We start from the raw sequence: 21,414 nt of genomic DNA, 5'->3' as shown, positions 1-21,414 counted from the left end.
TTTTTGGAGCCAATTATTTTCATTTGTGCAGGATTATGATAGGTATAGAAATGCTGCTAATGGGAGTTCCTGGAATGCTCGAAACATGCCGCTGTTTCTGGACACCTCATGTCTCATTCCCACTGAATTCAGAAAATTAGGTATCTATGACTTCTCAATTTCTTGACCATACTTGTATCCATGATCCAAGTGAATTAGTGCCATCCATGAATGCATCTTGGTGATTAAACCCCTAACACTCTGTTCTGCCTGTAACAGCTTGTTTGACGTTAGTCCTATTCAGCATAGTTGCAGATTGTTAGTGTTACATCTGCTTGGTGGCAAACTGAGGTGCAGGCTACCATGAATCCAACTTAGCTATTTCACCATCATTGTCATATGTATGGATTCAGGATTCAGTATTTTAAAATCCTCTATTGGAAAGCGTTAAGGTCTGTGTCCCTTTCAACATGCGGGACCTAATTCTACCAGCAGTTGACTGTTGGTCATCCCCCTTCTCTTACTACGACTATACTTTTGTTATTTGTGCTTGCTATCTGACCCTCAACATAGTATGATCTTCTGTTTTATGTGTATTTATGTTGGTGCCTGCTTTAAATGTGGTAGTAAACAGTAGTACTCTTTAGGTGCATGTTGCTGTTTGCTTGGTTTTCTGGATCTTTAAAGGAAGCAAATGCACTATGGAATTCAGATACAAATTTTGCTGCAGTTTTGTCATAACATGCTCAGAGAGACTTGGGTGTACTCGTACAAGGAATGCAGATAGTTTGCTGCTCGTGCAGCATGCAATTAGGAAGGCAAATGGAATGATGGCCTTTATTGCAAGGGGATTAGAGTACAAGAATGAAGAAGTCTTGCTACAATTGTTAAAGGCTTTGGTGAGATCACATCTGGAATCACAGAATCACAGAATCTCACATTCGGCCCATTGAGTCTGCACCGACACGTGACAATAATATGTGCAAAATTGGTCTCCATATTTAAGGAGGGTTATACTTGCATTGGAGGCCGTACAGCAAAGGTTCACTAGATTGGTCTTCACTAGATAGGACCCTGGAGAGAGGGTTGTCATAAAATGAGAAGTTGGGTAAATTAGGTCTCCTCTGGAGTTTAGAAGATTGAGAAGTGACCTCATTGAAACGTACAAGATTCTGAAGGGGCTTGACAGGATAGTCACTGAGAGGTTGTTTCACCAGGGGGACACACAGGGGGACAGTCTCAGGACAGCCATTCAAGACTCAGATAAGGATGCATTTCCTCACTCAGAGGGTTTTGAATCTTTGGAATTCTCTACCCTGAGGGTTGTGAATATATTTAAGGATGGGATAGGCATATTTTTGTTCTGCCAGGGAATCAAAGGATATGAGAAGCGGGTGGGAAAAGGGCATTGAAACCGATGATCAGCCTTGATTGTATTGAATAGCTGTGCAGGCTCGACAGGCTGTATGGTCTGTTGCACCTCCTGTTTCTTAAGCTCTTTTATTCTTATTCCTTTTGAGTAGGAAAAGTATTTTGAGGAGGTCATGCAGAGTATGCTTGTTGTAAGCATTTTGTTGTGTTAAATAATGCTTAAGCTAGAGTTCTCATATCTAAGGAAGTAACAGAATCTTGATTAGGGGGCAGTTGTGCTGGGACCTGGTTTTATGTTCATAAATTCTCAGTGTTTGTTCATTTGATTGTGTTAAGATGGCAGTTGTTAGTCAAGAGAAAACTAACCATTCACTTTGTGAAACTGTGAAAGGCATGTTTTTATGTACGTTTTAGATTTCTTTGTATTTTGGGTTAGTTTGGACAATAATTAACCCTTGTGTACAATATTAAACAGGTAACAATTGGGCTTGCTTGAGTTCTCCATCTCCCTGGGGGGGCTCTTACACAATGGGTGTCCACCTTGGCCTGTGGATATTGTGTGTACTAGCTGCCAAGTACTGGCTAATTGTATATCCAGCAATCTCCCATTATTCTCTCAACTTACTATTATCCTGGGAACAAAATCTTTGGATGGAATCTCACATGGTTCAGAACAGTAGTTAGACCCGTTTTAGAAAATATGGTTTCCATTGTTGCTTTTCTGGCAATTGTATATGTGGTCTCTGTTGGAGGAATGATTTAACACAGCTTTTTTGGGCAGTTGCTCAAATATATCTTGGTGATTGGCAATCTAAGTGGAGACAGGAGAATTGTAGGTGAGCTAGGGAAAAATTGAAATGTTGACTTCAGATTTGTTTCTCAAGTTAGGATGTGTGTGCCATAAAAATGAAATCTGATACTGGCAACATGAAAGGAGAATTTTGGAACAATATTGGATGGCTAGAGAGTTCACAGTTATTTTTGTTGACATGGATGGGCTCCTCTTAATTTCTGATACAAAAGCAAAATAATGAGGACTTTGGAAATCTGAAATAAAAACAGAAAATGCTGGAAATACTCAAGAGTTCTAGATGCTGCCAGAGCTACTGAGTGTTTCCAGAAATTTCTGTTTCCTCCTAAATTCTGTTTCTTTTCATAAATACTTAACCTGTAAATTGTTTAAGGTCTAGTAATATGTTGTGCATTTCTTGTTCAAAATCGTTGGCCCAGATTTTGCAGTCAGCGGCAGATGAACAGCATTTGCTGCTGTTCATCATGCTTTCAGCTTCCCACAAACTTCTTGAGCTTTTGTGTGGCAGCTAATAGTTGCTGGGAATCTGAAACAGTGGAGTGCCCCTACAGGGTAATCTCAGACCTGTGTAGATGGGACAGGATTGGCCCTCTTCAACCAATCAGATTGAAGAATCCATACTGAGGGACTAAAGCAGGAAGTCTGTTAGAATATTTAATTCAATATAAAATTATATTTAGAAAGTAAAACAAGGTGAGGAAAAGAAATACAGAATTGGGAGTGAGAGAGATACAAGAAACAAAGAAAAAGTAAAATATGTTTTTTAAATCTCGAGCAATAATTAAAATCTGAAGAAATGAGATTCCAACCTTATAAATTTTCAGTGCCAGAGAGATTGTTTGGTGGTAAGTAGATCTTGATCACCATTAAAAATACACATAAATGGACAAGCCTAACCTTATCTGGGATGTTTATTGTGTCCTCATCGATAAGTATTGCAACTTCATGCAATCCATGCGAATGTTGCCTATACTTGACAAGGTACTGATCTATTGAAGCTTGTAGACAAGCAGGGCAACTTGGACAGCAGCTTCCCCATTTCCACATTTAGCTGTGTAGGTGTGGATGTCAGATGTTGCTGTCTAATTTACACTTCATTAATGGTGAGTCCTTATAGCCCCACTGTTATTCCTATCGCAGAATCCAGGCCATTATTTTCATGTTAAGGCTCTAAGATAGATAAAACTGTATGTAAACATTTGTTCATCAGTTTCTTGATGTATTGCTGGGACCATTGAGCATTTAAAAAAAAATTAATAGGTCACAGTTTTTTTTCTCAGTGACTGAAATTTCTCATTTCCAAAATAAAGTTTCACACAAAGTAAAATGTTTTAAAATAATAAAAGCAAAATACTGCAGATGCTATAAATTTGAAATAAAAGCAGAAAATGCTGGAAAAACTCAGCAGACCAGACAGTACCGGCAGAAAGAGAAACAGAGGTAACATTTTGAGTCTGTATGACTCGATTTTGAGCTTTGAACAAGAGTTGTGCAGTCTTGAAATGTTAACTCTGTTTCTCTCTCCACAGCTGCTGCCGACCCACTGAGTTTTTCTAGCATTTCCTGTTTCTATTTCAATAAATTCTAAATACTATATATTTCATAATGAGGTAATTAAATTTACCTACTGAATTGACTCTTGTGTCTTTCAATACCTTCAAAAAGTTTCAAGTCTGTAATCTGTCTCAAAGACCTGATGTTGACTAGATATTTTCATTTCACGTGGCTGAAGTGTTTTCTACAGTTGAGCTTTCTGAGCCTGTGTGGTAATTTGCAGAATCTCCCAGTGTACAGTCTGTGCATCAAGAGAAATTAAAGGACAGAAGATGTGTATCCATATCCTGTAAACGTCCTGTTCAGTGGATGATCCTGGAATGAAGGGATTGCCATCTGAGGATAGAGTAGGCCTCTGTTCCCTTTGAGGAATAAGATGCGGTCTAATTGAAAAATATAAAACTTTTAAGGGGCTCGACAGGCTAGATGCTGAGAAAATTTGCAACCCGGGATCACAGTCTCAGAATAAAGGGTTGGCAATTTGAGACTCATGAGGAAAAATTTTTTCACAGTGTTGTGAATGTTTGGAATTGTCTACCCCAGAGAGGTGTGGATGCTCAGTTCTTGAGTATACTCAAGATAGAGGTAGATAGATTTCAGGTCCTAAGGGAATTACGGAATATGAGGATCTTGCGGGAAGGTGGAGTTGATTTAGAAGATCAGCCAGCATCTTGTTGATTGGCAGAGCAGGCTCAAAGAAGCCTACTCCTGTTTCTATTATTTAGGTTCTTACATCAAAGGCATTTATATAAATACGGCTTTTTGTTGCTTGATTGACAAACTCTAATCCTAGTTTTTCCTGGCACATCTCACAGTAGCACCCCTCTGTCACAAATAGAAGCAGAGCCTTGTAAGTAGATTTATTTTAAGTTTGTGTGGCGAACATCCAGTTAATAGTTCATGCATTTTAGAATATACCTTTTAGTTTTAGAATATAACTTGTAGTTTTAAGAATTGAAGTTTTAACTGTAAGAAATAGGAAATGCAACCTAAATAAGCTGGGAGGTTATTCCACTTCAGAGGCCAGAATAGAAGAGATGGAGCTATAAAAAAGCAGGTGGAGAAATTTGAACAATGCATGACCTAACTGAAAACAGAAACTGAAATGGAAGCAAAAAAGGAAAACACAGAAAGGAAACTGACCCTCCCTGTTTCTAAGGAAATAAAAACTGAATAGAGGCTTGGAAACCAAAACTGCTGGGCAGACTGAAACTGGTTAAGGCTATATAAAGGACTGCAGAGCCAGCCAAGGGGTAATTGCGGCTTGGAACTGGTGTGTGCACTTTGCAGCTCACTGAGAGATAGAAGATAACCAAAGTAAATGACAGTTAGATAGGCCTGCATTGTAAGCACTGTTATGGCACAGCCGATGGTAAATGCTGAGCTGCTCAAATCCCAAAGGGAAGCTTGAAACAATGCCACAGCTGTTTTGCAATTTGTATAAATTTTGAGATGCGTGCCTTGAATTCAGGTAGTAATAAGACCACCATAGGTTTCTTACTAAATAAATTAAAACTTTATTAATAGAAGAAATGATTTTAGGTACACACATAGATTTGCAAATTACTACTATAATAACAGCTAAATCCCCATTAAATTAACTCCCAGTTACACTTTAGTTAAGGCAACAGTAAGACACACAGAATTTAAAAGACCCAGGCAAAGAAACACGACACCCTGAACAATCCACTTTGAAGTGAGTTTTCTTAATTTCAGTCCTTTGTAGACAGCAGCTTGAGGTTTAGATGCTGAAGGCTTTTCACACTTGTTAGGTCTTAGAATGCCTGCCCTTACATACAGCCTTCTCTCCTTTATACATATTTTCCCCTTTGAATGCCAATTCCCATTGTTTGACTGTGTCTTTGGACTTTTACATCTCTAATAATAAAACCTATTATAGTACCAATTTTACCAGTAATCTTTAGGAAAAATAAACACAATGTCTCTTAACATCTCCTGGCTAGGTGTGACATTTCACCCCTTCTTTTGAATTCAATCTTTTGTCTGGTTTATTTAAAAATGCAATTGTTCCCTTTACACCTTACATCCTAAAACTTCCCCCATGCTTACCTAGTTAACATTTCAAACCTAGCTTATCTTCTGTTACATCACAGCCTTCAGACCTGCTGCCTTTAATTCAGTTAAGCCCCACACACACACAAACACACAGACCCATTGACACAGACCCCACTATTACTCTACAATAAATTCCAATAACATTATGAAAATTGTTATATGTTCCTGACAGCAGAGTAAGAAACTAACTACTTTATTCATCATGTGGAGAGTTAATCTCAGTCTGAATGTTGTGAGGGAATAGAAGCTGTAAGATTGGCTAGTTTGAAACCAGTGGAAGAGCCTATAGTGGTCCCCACAGAGTTGTGGCAATTAAAGCAACCAGAAAATTAGCTTGGAATTGTTGAGAAGACAACCAGAACAAGTGCTGAGGCATCCACAGTCAAGAGGTAGTAAATGAACGTATTACCTCTGAGAATAGCTGGAACTGAGGAGAATTAAAAATAGTTTCCAGAGGACTCTGGCATTCTCAGCTGGTCTCTATGGAAGTAAATAGCTTTAATTTTAATGTGTTTTATAAAAGAATTCTTGGGGGAAGTAAGAAGTGAAACCGAGTGCATAACAAACATAGTTATAAACTAGAGATAAAAACAAAAAACTGCGGATGCTGGAAATCCAAAACAAAAACAGAATTACCTGGAAAAACTCAGCAGGTCTGGCAGCATCGGCGGAGAAGAAAAGAGTTGATGTTTCGAGTCCTCATGATCCTTCTGTCGAAGGGTTTTAGTTATAAACTATATTGTTAAGTTATTAGTGCTTGTTTTGTTTAAGTCTTTGTATACAATAAAGTTTGTTGTTGTGAAGCGTAGTTCTATTGATTATGATGAGGTGTTGGGATTTCTCTTTTAATGTTAACGGTCCCTAACTGGATTGTAACAGTTGCTACATGGGATCATTAATTTTGGACTGTGGTTGTTAAATATACAGCAACTGCTGTACAATTAACATATCTCCCAGTCTTTCTCCAATATTGATTTAATGAAACAACGTGGAGAATTTAACATTGCTCACCAGATCCGCTTTTTTGAAATTTGCCATTGAATAGGAGAAAGTCAGGCTTATAATACTAGTGCATCACAAGCAGCCTAATAAGCTAGCTTGCGGCAGTCAACATAACATTTCAGTCAGATAAACAGCCGCGTGATTTTTAATATTTAACGATACAAATAACTCCTGTGTAGGAGCTATAGTTGAGGTTTAATCTGCTCGAAGAAAACTGGAAGAAAAAAAGCATTTTGCAATCTTTTGGTATATGTGATTGACCCTGGGACACACACTTCAGTATTTTTACCCAAGGCGGAACTGTGCTGTGATATTTTAGTGTGGGACTTGTGATGTGCCTTATGATAGTGCAGAGATATTATGGCACCAAGAAGATAGGAAAAAATAACATTGCTCTGACCACTGTTGGCAAATATTGTGCTAACATTGGCCATGGTTGTCTTTGTCATGTCCAGGGTTGATCTGAATTTGTAGCTGATGCCAGCCGCTAGTTGGGAGATTTGATGGGGAGGGAGGGGTAATCCAATTCAAATGTTTTGTTAAGACATTAAAGTTCATTGTGCTTATGTCGGCAGGTGCTGAATCTGAAACAGGGATGCAAGGACAACATGCAACACAGTACCAGAATGTGGATGCCCAACAGCAGCTGCAACAACAGGATGGTGATGATGGCCAAGGATGGGTATCTTGGGCATGGTCTCTAGTTCCTGCGCTCGTTAGTTATTCCGAAGACGGTGATGAGAGCTATGAGGTTGACGAAAATGGCATCAAAATAAACTATCCAAGATCGTCAGCTCCCAAGGATCCAGTAGTTTCTGTTGGATTTTACTGCACCAAAGCTACTGTCACTTTTAAGGTTCGTGAAAATCAGAGTAAAGCTGGCATTGACATCTCTTTTGCTCAGTTCTTAGTTGTTTTTTATGCTAGTATAGATGTGTGTGTTTGTTTTGGTCAGTGTTGAGTAGGAATTAAAAATATGTTGCTTAGGCAGCATGATGCCTAGCACATTGATGTCTGTGTATCTCTAACTATGGTCTTTTGTGCAATCCAGCCCCATCATTTCATTCACCATTGGCAGCCATGCTTTCAGCCATGTAGGCTTTAACCTCTGGAATTCTCTCTCCAAACTTCTCTGTCTCTCCACCTCTCTCATTTTAAGAACACTCCTCAACCATCTATTCTCATGTCTCCTACTTTGGCTCAATATCAATTTTTGTGTGATAATGTTTTTGTAAAGTGCCTTGAGACGCTTTTCTACGCTAAATGGGATGGATTTTGAACAGATCTAGCAATTCTAGACTGAGCATGCATGAGGTGCTGTGTCACTGAATTTTTCAAGGTTCCCCAAATGCTGCAAACAGATGCGATCAGTGGAAAGGCTTAATGGTAATCAGTTCACCTTGCTGTAGTGACCAGCTCTGTGGCTGGGCCTTGTTTTGTGTGTGATCTGTTTGACCTCATGACAATGACTTCATGGGGTCTGTCAATGTTGAGGACTCTTCGGGCCACTCTCGACTGTATACTGCTGTGCTGCCACCTCTGGTGGGACAGCTCTCCCAATTTTGGCTAATGCCCCCCGATGTCAATGAAGAGGACTTTGCAGGGTCAACTGGGAAGAGTGTGCCTTTGTTGTTTTCGATGCTCAGTTTGATGCCGGTGGTCTGTCTGGTTTTATACTTCTTTGACTTTTCTGTCTTGGTTGAGTGCAACCTAGTCAACCTCATTGATCTGGGTCTGGAGGTCACATATAGACCAGACCAGGTAAGGATGGCAAATTTACTTCCCTGAAGACATGAGTAAACCAGATGGGTTTTTATGACATTCCACTCATTTCATGGTCATTATTAATGAGACTGATATTTTATTGCAGAGTTATTAATTAATTGAATTTAAATCCCGCAGCTGCCTTGGTGGGATTTGAACTCATGTCTCAGGAGTGTTCATCTGGGCCTCTGGTTTGCTTGTCCAGTTACCACAGTGCTACTATTCCCCTTTCTTTATGATAAACAGGGAAAACAAGAAAGTGGGAGATATTCAGAAGAATTTCCAAAATTAGTGACTCCAGTTTGATCCCTATTCAGGTGTGACCAAAGAACTGATTGTTTCTTTTTGATTTGGGAAAAAAATTGACTGCATTTGCAGTCCAAAATAATCATGCCTACTATTTTTGGTGGATTGGTGTCCTGGGTAGATTCTTGCTGTACTTGTAGATTCTGAAATGATTAATGTTAGGCCTCAGGTGAACTATTTGTCTGGGATTAATGTGTCGCATTGTAGTAAATATTTCATGTTCTACATATGGTAGTGATAAATAAAAGTATTATTTTTCATGATATATTCCACCAGAAATGCTGAACCTTGTATGCTTACTTTCTCTGCATTGTGTATGTTCACACATGTTTGCACACAAAAAGTGTATGTGTTTGTTAATAGCAGCTTAGTAATTTGAATATTTTAATGTTTCTCACCCAAATTTCTACAGCTACTTTTTACATAACTAATCCTGTTTGTAACGGGAGTTTTTTGTTACTATGGTCTCCACATTAAAGAAAGAATATTGAAGCACAGGCTCTGAAGTTGTAAAAATGATTTACAAAGATGATGCCAGAACTGAGAGGTTATAACTATCAAGAAAGATTGAGCAGGCAGGGGCTCTAGTACAGAAGACTGAAGACTAATAGAGGTCCTTAAAATAAAGAAGTGGTTTGATCAGATAGTATGAGACTTGTAGGGCAGTCCAAAACCAGGGGTCATAAATGTAAGATAGTCAGTTATAAATCTAATAGGGAACTTGGGCAAAACTTCTTTATCTGGAGAAATTTCTTTATCAGGAACATAGTTTGAAGTGGAACTTGTACCACATAAGAGTCGTTGACAGGAATAGGTTAAATGTGTTTATAAGGTAGCTGGATAAGTACATGTGGGAGAAGGAATAGAAGGGTATGCTGAAAGGAAAAACAGAAAATGCTGGAAAAATTCAGCAGGTCTAACAGCATCTGTGGAGAGAAAAAGAAGAGTTAATGTTTCGAGTCCTTATCACTGAGTCATGAGGACTTGAAACGTTAACTTTTTTTTCTCTCCACAGATGCTGATAGACCTGCTGAATTTTTCCAGCATTTTCTGTTTTTGTTTCGGATTTCCAGCATCTGCAGCATTTTGCTTTTATTGATATGTTGAAAGGGTTTGTTGATGTTTATGTGAGAGGGAGCTCATGTGGAGCCTAAACACTGGCGTAGATCTGTTGTGTTGAATGGTCCATTTCAGTGTTCCAAATTCTATTCAGATCTTTGTCAATACTAATTTTTTTTTTGGAAAAATATACTTTATTCTTAAAATATCTGAAAGATCAGTACAATATATTTCAAAATGGCCATCACAAGAAGTACAATCATATTCAACTTTTCCATATAGATTAAGAGGTGCTTCAATACAATCAGTGAACATTTCAGACATCTCAACCCGGTCATTCCAGACAGTCAGTGCAATGGTATTCAAGTTATCTACATAGTTCATGTTGCACTCTGAGGTGCTTCAGTACAATTGTGACACATGTCATTTCCATTGTATACATTCCTTGTGAGTCATACAGCCCGAGGGATCAGTACAATTCCGAACCCCTCGGTGCACTATGGCAGAAAGGTCATAGACAGTGACCTTTCCATGTTGTTCCTTTGCGATGGCTGCCCCAAGCTTTAGTGCATGTCTCAGCACGTAGTCCTGGACCTTGGAATGTGCCAGTCTGCAACCCTTGGTCGGGGACAACTCTTTGCACTGGAAGACCAACAAGTTTTGGGCAGACCAAAGGGCGCCTTTCACCGAGTTGATGATCCTCCAGTTGCAGTTGATGTTTGTCTTGGTGTGTGTCCCTGGGAAGAACCCATAGAGCACAGAATCCTGTGTCACAGCACTGCTCGGGAAGAACCTCGACAAACACCGCTGCATCTCTCTCCAGACCTTCTTTGGAGAGGCACATTCCATAAGGAGGTGAACAACAGTCTCTTCCCCACCATAGCCACCTCGGGGGCAACTTGCGAATGGGGTGAGACTCCTGGCATGTAGGAAGGATCTGATGGGGAGGGCCTTCTCACCACCAGCCAAGCTACATCTTGGTGCTTGTTGGAAAGTTCTGGTGATGAGGCATTCTGTCAAATCACTTTGACAGTCTTCTCAGGAAACCATCCGACAGGATCCACCATCTCCATTTCCCTCAGGGCCTCTAGGACATTACGTGCAGACCACTGCCCGATGGACTTGTGGTCAAAGGTGTTTCTCTACATAAATTTTTCCATGAGGGACAGGTGTTAGGGCACAGTCCAACTACTTGGAGCGTTCTGCGGCAGCGTGGCCAGACCCATCCTTCGCAATACCGGGGACAGTCGAACCTCAGCACGTACTGACACTTGGTGTTTGCATACCGAGGGCCTATGCACAGCTTGATGCAGCCATACACAAAGGTGGCCACCAGGATGAAGGTGATGTTGAGCACGTTTCTTCCCCTTTTATCTAGAGGCTTGTGCAATGTGTCCCTACGAACACGATCCATTTTCAACCTCCAGATAAAGCGAAAGATGGCTCAGGTGATTGCCACCATGCAGGAGCGAGGAATGGGCCAGACCTGCACCGCATACAGCAACACTGGGAGTGCCTCAAACCTGATGACCAGGTTCTTAACTGCAATGGAGAGGGAGCGACACTCCCACAGGCCCAGTTTTAATTGGAAAGCTTTCTGATTCTCACCCATTGATTGAAACTGCACTACAGATGTTTGTGTAGAGTGGTTGGATCCAGTTGTGGATTCCCTTCCCAAACCCCATTTTGTAGAGCACATCCACCACGTAGGTGTGCAATAATCTGCTAAAGGCCTTCTCCTGGTCCAGGCTGATAGGCAAGTGTCCACACTCCTGTCCTGTACATAGGCAGTCGTATCCCTGAGTCATATCCGTGAGGGTGTCAGAGATCTTCCTGCCGTGTACAGCACAGGTCTGGTCAGGGTGGATTGTCAACTCCAGAACACTCCTGACCTGATTGGCAATGACCTTGCATAGAATCTTATTGCCCACATTCAACAGTGAGATGGGTCACTAATTTCTAATTTCTTCCCTTTCCCCCTTCCGCTTCTGGATGAGGGTGATGATGCCTTTCCTCTTGGATTCTTTGTCGATATTAATATGATCAAATTCTATGGAACTGCTTGGTTCCATTTTTGACATTCTGAATACACTGAGCTTTTTAACTGAAAGCTGCTGCCTTTCTCACTTACGCTGAAAATAGCACTGTGAACAAAAATATTGTCTTAGTAGCCAAACTTCCAACCCATTACCTAAAAATTAATTAAAGACGTGAGAGAAAAATTGATCAAAGTAATTCATGAAATAAAAATCAAAATGTCCCTTGGAGCAGTATGCAAATGAGAAAGGAGGGAGCATCAACAACACCCAAAGGTAGTGGATTGGGAACAGAAGTTATTGCTCTGGCTACAATAGGACAGGTTATAATGGAATCAAGATTGCACAGTCCCACTCAGCTGCACGAGGGGAGAGATACCAGAGGAGGATAATGTGATTGATTTTTCAGCTGTGTCCAGGGTGGCCCAATTTTATACATTGGGCCTCAAACAAGTGTTAGGCCTTGTATTTCCATATGCAAAGTGATAATGTCTGCTTCAGGCATGTGCCCCGGATGCCTTTTTTTCTGCCTTCCCTAGTGCGCTGAACAATGCGCCTTTAATGGGGAATTTAATGCCCTCCCCGGAGATGAGTTTGGTGTCAGGTAGGGCCTTTAATTGGGCGGGGCACCTGACCACATTCCCGCCTCCACCAAAATTAAGTCTGGACGGGAAGATTCATGGACGGGCGGCCTTCACAACTCTTCCTAACCTGATGCCAATTAAGGCCCTGAAGTGAGCAATTAATGCCCACTTAAGGATCTCATCCCACAGCTGCTGATTTTAAACCAGAGGTGGGTGAGCCTGTTGGCATGCGGGCAACCCGAATAGAAAACCCTGGAGGGTTGTCTACCTGTTTTGCATCTGGAGAAACGGAAGCAGTGCCATTCAATTTCTAAAACTTTTTCATGATCCCTCAAGTGCTTCTCTAATCTTTCCAAAGGTATAATATTTATTTTACAAACAGCAATTGTATGTACAGAATAAGATAGCAATCAAGTCTTGCTTTGACTTAAGTATAGAATCCTGCTTGAGAACAGGAGAAACAATAAAAATATGCTACACTATTTGTATTAGTGGGCTTTCTTCAATTTTCCTGGGCATTGTTATGTTTCAGTCTGGGCTTGAAATCAGTTGAATTTCATCTTGCTGTGATCGGCTTCTTTCCCAGACCTGGCCGGCTGACAGACTGGCCATGTGTCTTTCTCGCATTGTTCCCCACTCAAGCGGACATTCAGTGATTTGCCAGAGTGCATGTATTTAAAGCCTGTCACCTATCCTCTGCACTTTGGGCTATGATCTTAAGGAAAAGGTTCCCCACTATGCTCAAACTAAGTAAGGTCCATTCTGGTTTAATGCACCTGGGATCAGACAATTGATCCTCATTATCTCAGTTTGAAATAGCTATGAGCCACAACATTCTATGCACTGGTACATCTGGCTTTAATATGCTTCATCAATGCCTGACCTATTACCAAATAAACCCTTATCTAAGTGGATTCAGCCTTTGTTTTTTTTTAAAGCACACTTTGTTTTGAAATCCCAACACTTAAAACATAACTCATTCACAGATCCTTCCTGTGAAGGCCAAAAAAAGTATTGAAACATCCCGAGACATGGTGAGGCCAAAAACCTGGGGCTGATTTTTAAATTTTACAATATTCTGGCACAGGCACTTAGTTGCATCTTTGACGGATAGACTATAGAATTATACAGCACTAAAGAAAATTGAAAAAGATTTGCTGCAGCATAGAAAACCATTCAGAAATAATTTTCTAATGATGTCTAACCAAGTATTCTGTTTAATGAAAAATGGAGAGGTGAACTTGGTAAATAAGAAGTGGAATTGGAGCAAAAAGATTCTCTAACTCAGCATTTCCGGTACAGCAGTTTTTGGTTATTTTGTCTGATGTTGAATAAACTACCTAGAAAGCAATGGCCAAAGGGCTACAGAACAAGTTGCACAAACCACGGAAACAGTAAATAGGGACACAAGATAAGTTTGCTTTTGAAAGGTCGGAAATCATATGGAGAATAGAGTTTGAGTGCAATATAAATCTGGAAAAATGGCAGCGAGTGGTATTAAGACTTCGGGCTGGCAAGGAAATCAGGAGAGGGTTGTTCTATGAGGAGAGATTGAATAGAATGGACCTATACTCTCTGGAGTTTGGAGGAATGAGAAATGATCTCATTGAATGAAGCATATAAAATTTTGAGGCTTGACAGGGTACATGCAGAGAGGCTGTTTCCCCTGGCTGGGGAACCTAAAACTAGGGACATAGGCTGAGAATAAGGGGATGGCTATTTAGAATTGAGTAGAGGAGAAATTTCTTCACTGAGGGCTGTGAATCTTTAGAATTCTGTACACTAGAGAGCTGTGGAAGCTCAGTTACTGAGTATATTCATGGCTGGGATCAATAGATTTTTGGACTCGAAGGGAATCAAGGGATATGGGATCAGCTGAAGTTGAAATCGAGGATCAGTGATACTATCAAATGGCAGACCAGGCTTCAGGTCTACTCCTGCTCCTATTTCTTGTAATGAAAATTATGAAGAACGGAAAAGGGCTGAGGAAATTTAGAAAATGTTGAAGGATACCTGTAGCAGCATAAAATGGAAGCTGGGAAGCATGAGATGAAAGAGAGAATCAGGAAACATCGCAGAGTGTTGGATACAGATGTTAGCTGAAACTAAACCTTTTTTGTTAGTAGATTGACTTCAGATAGCTGGGCCTTGGTTGCATTAAATAATGAAATAAATCGAGAGCAGACACTGATGTTTAGAATGTTTAAGGAATCCAATGGATCGGGTACTAGAGATGCAAAGTATTTTTGAGATGGGGAATGTTGCAAACATTTAATGTGGGAAATTTCACTGCATCCACTGCAATGAAAATAAATGGGTATTTTTTTGATAATCATAATGCCTTTTATTTGTAGCACCTTCCAGCATTTTCAGAAACTTGTTTTTTTGTTCTTATCTTAAAACCAAGCATAGGGCTGAATGAGCAACCAAAGTTTGGAATCTCATGCTGAAATGGAGACAATTAAAAACATAAAACATGGGGCAGGATTCCCCCCCAGTCAGGGCCGAAGTTAAATGGTGGGCGCACAGAGGCGTGCCTCCGATCAGCACCCTGATTGGGGGCGCGGTGCCATTTTACATGGGCGGGCCAATTAAGGCCCGCCCAGCGCGATGTCTGCACAGAAGCGCTGTGCGCTCCCTGTGCGGACGGGGGGTGGATTCCCTAAACCCGAGAGTGCGCTCTTTCGCGCATGTCCACGAAACAGCGCACTCGTCTCCCTGAGGCTAAGTGCTGCCTCAGGGAGATCGGCTGTTCTGTGACAGAAATTAAAAATAGAAAAAAAAAATTCCTGACATTTCCCCTCATGTGACACTGTCACATGAGTTGGGACATGTCCATAATTTTCACAAAAACTTCATTAAAATTTTATAAAACCTACATGAAACCTCATCCCGCCCGTGGATGAGGTTTCACGCTTTTTCTAATTCCCGCTGGGACTCCGAGCCTGCCCGCCAACCTTAAGGTTGGATGGACAGGTCCATTAATTAGCTAAATGACTCTGTCAATGGCCTCAATTGGCAATTGACAGGTCAGCGGGCGCACAGCTGATATTGCTGTGCCCCTGCCTACCAGAAAATTTAAATGGGGCTTGGTGACGTCAGGAGTTCCGCCCGACGTCGTTGCGTCTGAGCGGGCCCCGCCCCCTGCTTGCCGACGGGAAAATCCTGCCCATGGAATCTTACGTCACAGAGTCCATTTTACCCATTGGGACTGTGTTTATTCCGAGTACCAGCCCTCCAACCCTTTGAGCCCCATTCCTCAAAACCTTTTCAGTTTTTTCTTTTTCATGTATTTATCCACCCCCGGTTAAAAGCTCTATCATAGATTGGTTATGGCACAGTGCCAGTTTACTGCAATTTAGCTAATCCCAATATTCTGCCCTTTACATAAACTTGGGTGCAGGAGTAGGCCATTCAGCCCTTCGAGCCTGCTCTGTCATTCAATAAGATCATGGCTGATCCCCGCTTTGCTGTCTTTCCCCATAACCCTTGAATCCCTTGTCTACCAAAAAGCTGTCTAACTAATAAATTCAATGACCGGCCTGCAGTGCTTCCTGGGGAACAGAATTCCACATAGTAATGACCCTCTGAGAGAGAAAAAATTCTCCTCCTCACTTAAATGGTAAACCTCTTATTGTTTGTGTCCCCAAGTTCTAGTCTCTCCTACAAGTAGAAACATCCCCCCTTGTTACTTCCTCAAAAAACTCTAATAAATTAGTTAAACACGATTTCCCTTTCACAAATTCTGCCTGATCAAATTATGATTTCCTAAGTATCTTACTATAACCTCCTCAATAATGGATTCTAGCAGTTTCCCTATGGCAGATGTTAGGCTACTGGCCTGTAGTTTACTGCTTTCTGTCTCCCTCCTTTCTTGAATAAAGTTGCTATATTTGCTATTTTCCAATCCACAGGGACCCTTCCAGAATCTAAGAAATTTTGGAAGATTAAAACCAAAGCAGGTACTACCTCTGCAGCCAATTCTTTTAAGATCCTTGGATGCATGGGATCTTAAATGCATGGGGAGGTGATGGTGTGGTGGTATTGTTGCTGGACTAGCAATCCAGAGACCCATGGTAATGCTGTTTGAGTCCTGCTATAGTAGATGGTGGAATTTGAATTCAATAAAAACCTGGAATTAAAAGTCTACTGATGATCATGAAACCATTGTCGATTGTTGTAAAAACCCATCTGGTTTACTGATGAAGGAAATCTGCTGTCCTTACTTGGTCTGGCCTGCATGTGACTCCAGACCCACAGCAATGTGGTTGGCTCTTAAAATGCCGTCTGAATAGGGCAATTAGGGATAGGCAATAAATGCTGGCCTAGTCAGCGACGCCCACATTCCATGAATTAAAAAAAGGCTGCTGGGGACAGCAGACTTTTATAAAGTATACCTAAATCTTTCTCTGCACCTTTTCCCTAGTGATGGTGATTATTTTAAGTTCCTCCCTCCCATTCACTTCTTTTCAAGTATCTTTGGGAAGTTGTCTAAGTCTTCTACAGTGGAGACAGACACAAAATACCTGTTCAACACCTCTGCCATTTCCTTGTTTATTAATTCACCAGACTCACTCTCCAGGGGACCAACACTAGCTGTAGCTACTCTTTTCCTATTTAAATACTTGTAGACACTCTTACTATCTGCTTTTATATTACTAGCTAGCTTTCTCTCATGCTCATCTTTCTCCCTTTTTATTATTTTTTCAGTCATTCTTTGCTGTTCCTTAAAACTTGACCAATCTTCTATATTCTTTGTAGATTTGTGCAGTGTTTGATACTATCCTTAACTTCCTTATTCAGTCATGGATGATACATCCTTCTTAAAGAGTCTTTCTTTCTTACTGGGATAAATCTTTGCCGAGAGTTTTAAAATATCATCTTAAAATTCTGCTACTGCATCTTTTAACCTAGTTTCCTAATTCACCTTAGCTAGATCTGCTTTCATACCCATAAAATTACTTTTTTCCAGATTTGAAACACTACTCTTAGACCCACATTTCTCCCCTTCAAACTGAACATGTTATGATTGCTGTCGCTGAGAGACTCCTTTACTGTGATGTTATTGATTTACCCTGTCTCATTGCTTGCTACGAGAATAGCCTGCTTCCTAGTTGGTTTTGGAACGTATTGCTCTAAGAAATTGTCCCGGATACATTCTATGAAATCATTTTCCCAGCTACCTTTGCCAATCTCATTCACCCAATCTACATGTAGATTAAAGTCATCCATGATTATTGCAGTACCTTTCTTACACGCCCCATTTATTTCCTATATACTGTGTTCTGCAGTGTAACTATTATTAAGGTGCCTATAAACTACCCCCACAAGTGATCTCCTAGCTTTATTATTTCTTATCTCTACCCATACTGATTCTACATCTTGCTCTTTTGACCCAAGGTCATCTCTTATACTGTACTAATGGCGTTCTTAATTAACAGAGCTATCCCACCACCTTTTCCTAGCTTCCTATCATTTTGAAATGCCAAATACTCTTCAATATTCATGTCCCAGCCTTGGTCACCCTGCAACCATGTTTCTGTAATGGCTACCAGGTCATACAGATTTATTTATATCTGTGCTAACAATTCATCCATTTTGTTAGGAATGTTGCGTGCATTCAGACACAGAGCCTTTAACTCTGTCTTTTGCAATCTCTAACATTATCGGCTGGTTCACTCTTAAGTTTGTACTGTCAGGAAGATATAATAATTCTCATAATGATATTGGAATTTATTGTATAATACTGCTGTTTCTGTCTATATGTGTCTGAGTGTCTGTCTGTGTCTGTGTGTGTGTGTGTGTGTGTGTGTGTGTGTGTGTGTGTGTGTGTGTGTGTGTGTGTGTGTGTATGACTTAATTGGATTAAAGGCACTGATCTGAAGGCTTTGATAGAAACATGGGGGAAGATTAGAGTGTAAGGTGTAAGAGGGCATTTGCATTTTTAAATAAACCAGACTAGATTGTTTTCAAAGGAGGGGTGAAATGTGTCACCTAGCTAGGTGAAGTTTAGAAACAGTTTTTCCATTGATTACTGGTAAAACTTAGTGCTATGAGAGATTTTTATTATCCGAAAGGTAAAGTTCAAAGACGTAGTGAAACAATGGGAATTTGCACTCAAAGGGAAAAATATGTAAAAAGAAGCGAAGGCTGTGTGTAAGGGTAGGTATTTTAAGATGTAACAAGTATGAAAAGCCTTCAGCATCTATGCCTCAAGCTGCTGTCTTTGGAGAGCTGAAGTTAAGAAAACTCACTTCGAATTCGACTGGTTAAGGGTATTGTATGTCACCTTGCCTGGGTCTTTTAAAATCTATGTGTCTCACTGTTGCCTTAACAAAAGTGTAAACGGGAGTTAGATTAATTAGGGGATTTAGAAGTTATTCCAGTTGTAATTTGTAGTCATATGTATATGCTTAAAATAATTTCTCTTATTAATAAATGTTTTATCTAGTTTATCAGACTTGATTGTCTTATTACTACTGAATTAAAGGCATGCATCTCAATTTATTCAAATTGCAAAAAGTTGTGGCAGTTGTTTCAAGTTTTCCTTTGGGATTTGAACAACTCAGCATTTACCATTGGCCATGCCATAACAGTACTCTCTGCCCCTTCCTGCCACACTCTGGTTATCATTACCCAAATCGTTAACCTGCTCCATTACCTTGTTAGTTCCCTTTTGCTTTACTACTTAACCTCTCGCATAATCCCATCCCCTAGGTTTACAAGCAGTAGCAAAGCTTACTGGAGGAAGTAGGTTTATTAATTATAAATTAATTGTCAGCGTAAAGATGAAACATCTGCCTTGCTCAATGCAAATGCACACAGTAATGTGTTAAATACAATGTGTTAAAAGTACATTTTATAAATTCAGTATTGGTTAATTGAAGGTGAGAAATAAACAGTGGGTGGAATCATCCCAAATTTGCAGTAAGTGCAGTAGCAGCAGATAAGACAATGTTTTACCCACTGGCCGCGATGGTGGGTTTTCAAGCCGTATCGTCCCAAACCCGCCGCATTAGTTATGCATTCCCAGGATACATGCTGTCTCAATGGCATTAATTATGCATTCCCGGGACACATGCCGTTTCGATGGCAGGCAGGCTCCAATTTGCCCGCCTTCACCTCGCTGCTTCATCAAGTCAGGCACCACATTTAAAGTGCTTCCAGCCCAGGACTGCAGCAGAGAAGATATGGCCACAAAAGTCAAGAAGACTGCTGCCCTCAAGTGCCTTTTGGATGACTTGGAGGCTTGCAGTGATGTCCTCTACCCCCGCTTTGGTGACAGAAGGGGCAGCAACATTACCACTCTGGCTTGGTAGGCAATGGCAGTGGTGGTCAGTGCCAATGTTGCACGGAAGAGGTTGGCCATCCAATGCAGGTGGAGGATGAATGATCTCATCCGTGTAGCCGGGGTGTGGCAAACATCTCATCACTCTACTCTCACACTCAAGCTCATCGCACATTCACTGGCATCTTTCCCTCTGCCAGTTCAAGGGACATCACCACCCATTTTCACACACATACCCTTACACGTCCACCTGGTCTCATCCCCCCTGGAGACTGTCTCTTAAGCCCTCACCATTTTGAGGCCGCTTGTACAGATTGACTTGTGCCCCTGCGCTTACCTTCCTTCCCCAGTACAGCTCTCATCCTGCAGCCTCTTCCCTTGCCTGAGGCCACTTCTTCTACCTCTCCTGAGCAAGACCTTGCGCTGCAGCTGTTGAAAAACCACCCACATATGGCTGACCTGGGAGTAGAAACCTACCCATGAGACCCTCTAAAAGTGATCTGGTGCTGCCAGTGAGGCCCGATGCTGATTACTGCGAGTTCTGTCCAAAGCAAGGTAGGCAAACAAATCCCGAGCAAAGTGCAGTCTGCCAAGTGCATGCCTTATATATGCTGTTGTGGAACATGTCGTTATGTTTTCCCACCGACATGGGTCGACAGTCCATTTTGAGGGGGGGGGGGGGAATGAGTCCAGTGGGCTGGCCTTATAATGATATGCAGATGTATTACAACTAGGTTCCCGACGTCCAATGGTGGGAAACGTGGCCTGCCATTGGCGGGCTGAGCAGACAATTGTAACCTGGTTTCATGACGTCATGAAACTGATTTTTGGCCTTCTCGCCATATTGTCTGCTCATTGCCACCAAACACGCCTGACACTGGCGGGCATGGAAAATCCCGGCCAAAGTCATTTTTCTCATTTCAGTAGTCCAGACAGGGAGTTTTGAACAAGAGATCTACAGAATATTTTACCATATCCATAATCAGTAACTTGATGAATTGTAGAATGATACATCATAGCAGGAGGCCATTCAGGAATTGTGCCTGTGCTAGATCTCTGAAAGAGCAACCAATTAGTCCCATTCCCTGCTCTTTTCCCCTTAGCCCAGATAATTTTCCTTTTTTAGGAGCAGAAGTAGGCCATTTGGCCCATCGACTCTGCTCTGCCATTCAATGAGATCATGGCTGATCTAATAATCTTCAACTCCACTTTCCTGCCTTTTCCCCATAACCCTTGATTCTCGTCACTGAATGACTATCTCAGCCTTGAATATACTTAATGACTCAGCCTCTACAGCCCTCTGGTAAATAATTCCACAGATTCACTACTCTCTGAGAGAAGAAATTCCTCCTCATCTCTGTCTTAAATGGGCAGCCCTTTATTCTGAGATTATGCCCTCTGGCCCTAGACTCTTCTACAAGGGGAAACAACCTCTCAGCATCTACCCTGTCAAGCCCCCGAAGAATCTTAAGATAAAAGCAAAAAACTGCGGATGCCGGAAATCCAAAACAAAAATAAAAATACCTGGAAAATCTCAGCAGGTCTGACAGCATCTGCAGAGAGGAACACAGTTAATGTTTTGAG

At 41.1% G+C, this 21,414-nt stretch overlaps 1 protein-coding gene across 11 annotated transcripts in view; it reads left to right on the top strand.

Moving 5' to 3' along the window:
- LOC121278899 (vacuolar protein sorting-associated protein 13B-like) overlaps window positions 1–21,414 on the top strand; it is a 1,102,197-nt gene that overhangs the window by 158,979 nt on the left and 921,804 nt on the right. For all 11 annotated transcript variants that reach the window (XR_005943292.1, XM_041189400.1, XM_041189399.1 and 8 more), the window contains exon 8: window positions 7,369–7,649. Coding sequence is in view for 10 of the 11 variants with exons in the window: in XM_041189400.1 (XP_041045334.1) it covers window positions 7,369–7,649 (281 nt within the window). In the remaining variant the exon portion in view is untranslated. The remainder of the gene's footprint in view (window positions 1–7,368; window positions 7,650–21,414) is intronic.

Source organism: Carcharodon carcharias, chromosome 6, assembly GCF_017639515.1.
Source record: "Carcharodon carcharias isolate sCarCar2 chromosome 6, sCarCar2.pri, whole genome shotgun sequence".
In the NCBI taxonomy this organism is placed as follows: domain Eukaryota; kingdom Metazoa; phylum Chordata; class Chondrichthyes; order Lamniformes; family Lamnidae; genus Carcharodon; species Carcharodon carcharias.
This window is presented reverse-complemented; position numbering and strand designations above follow the sequence as displayed.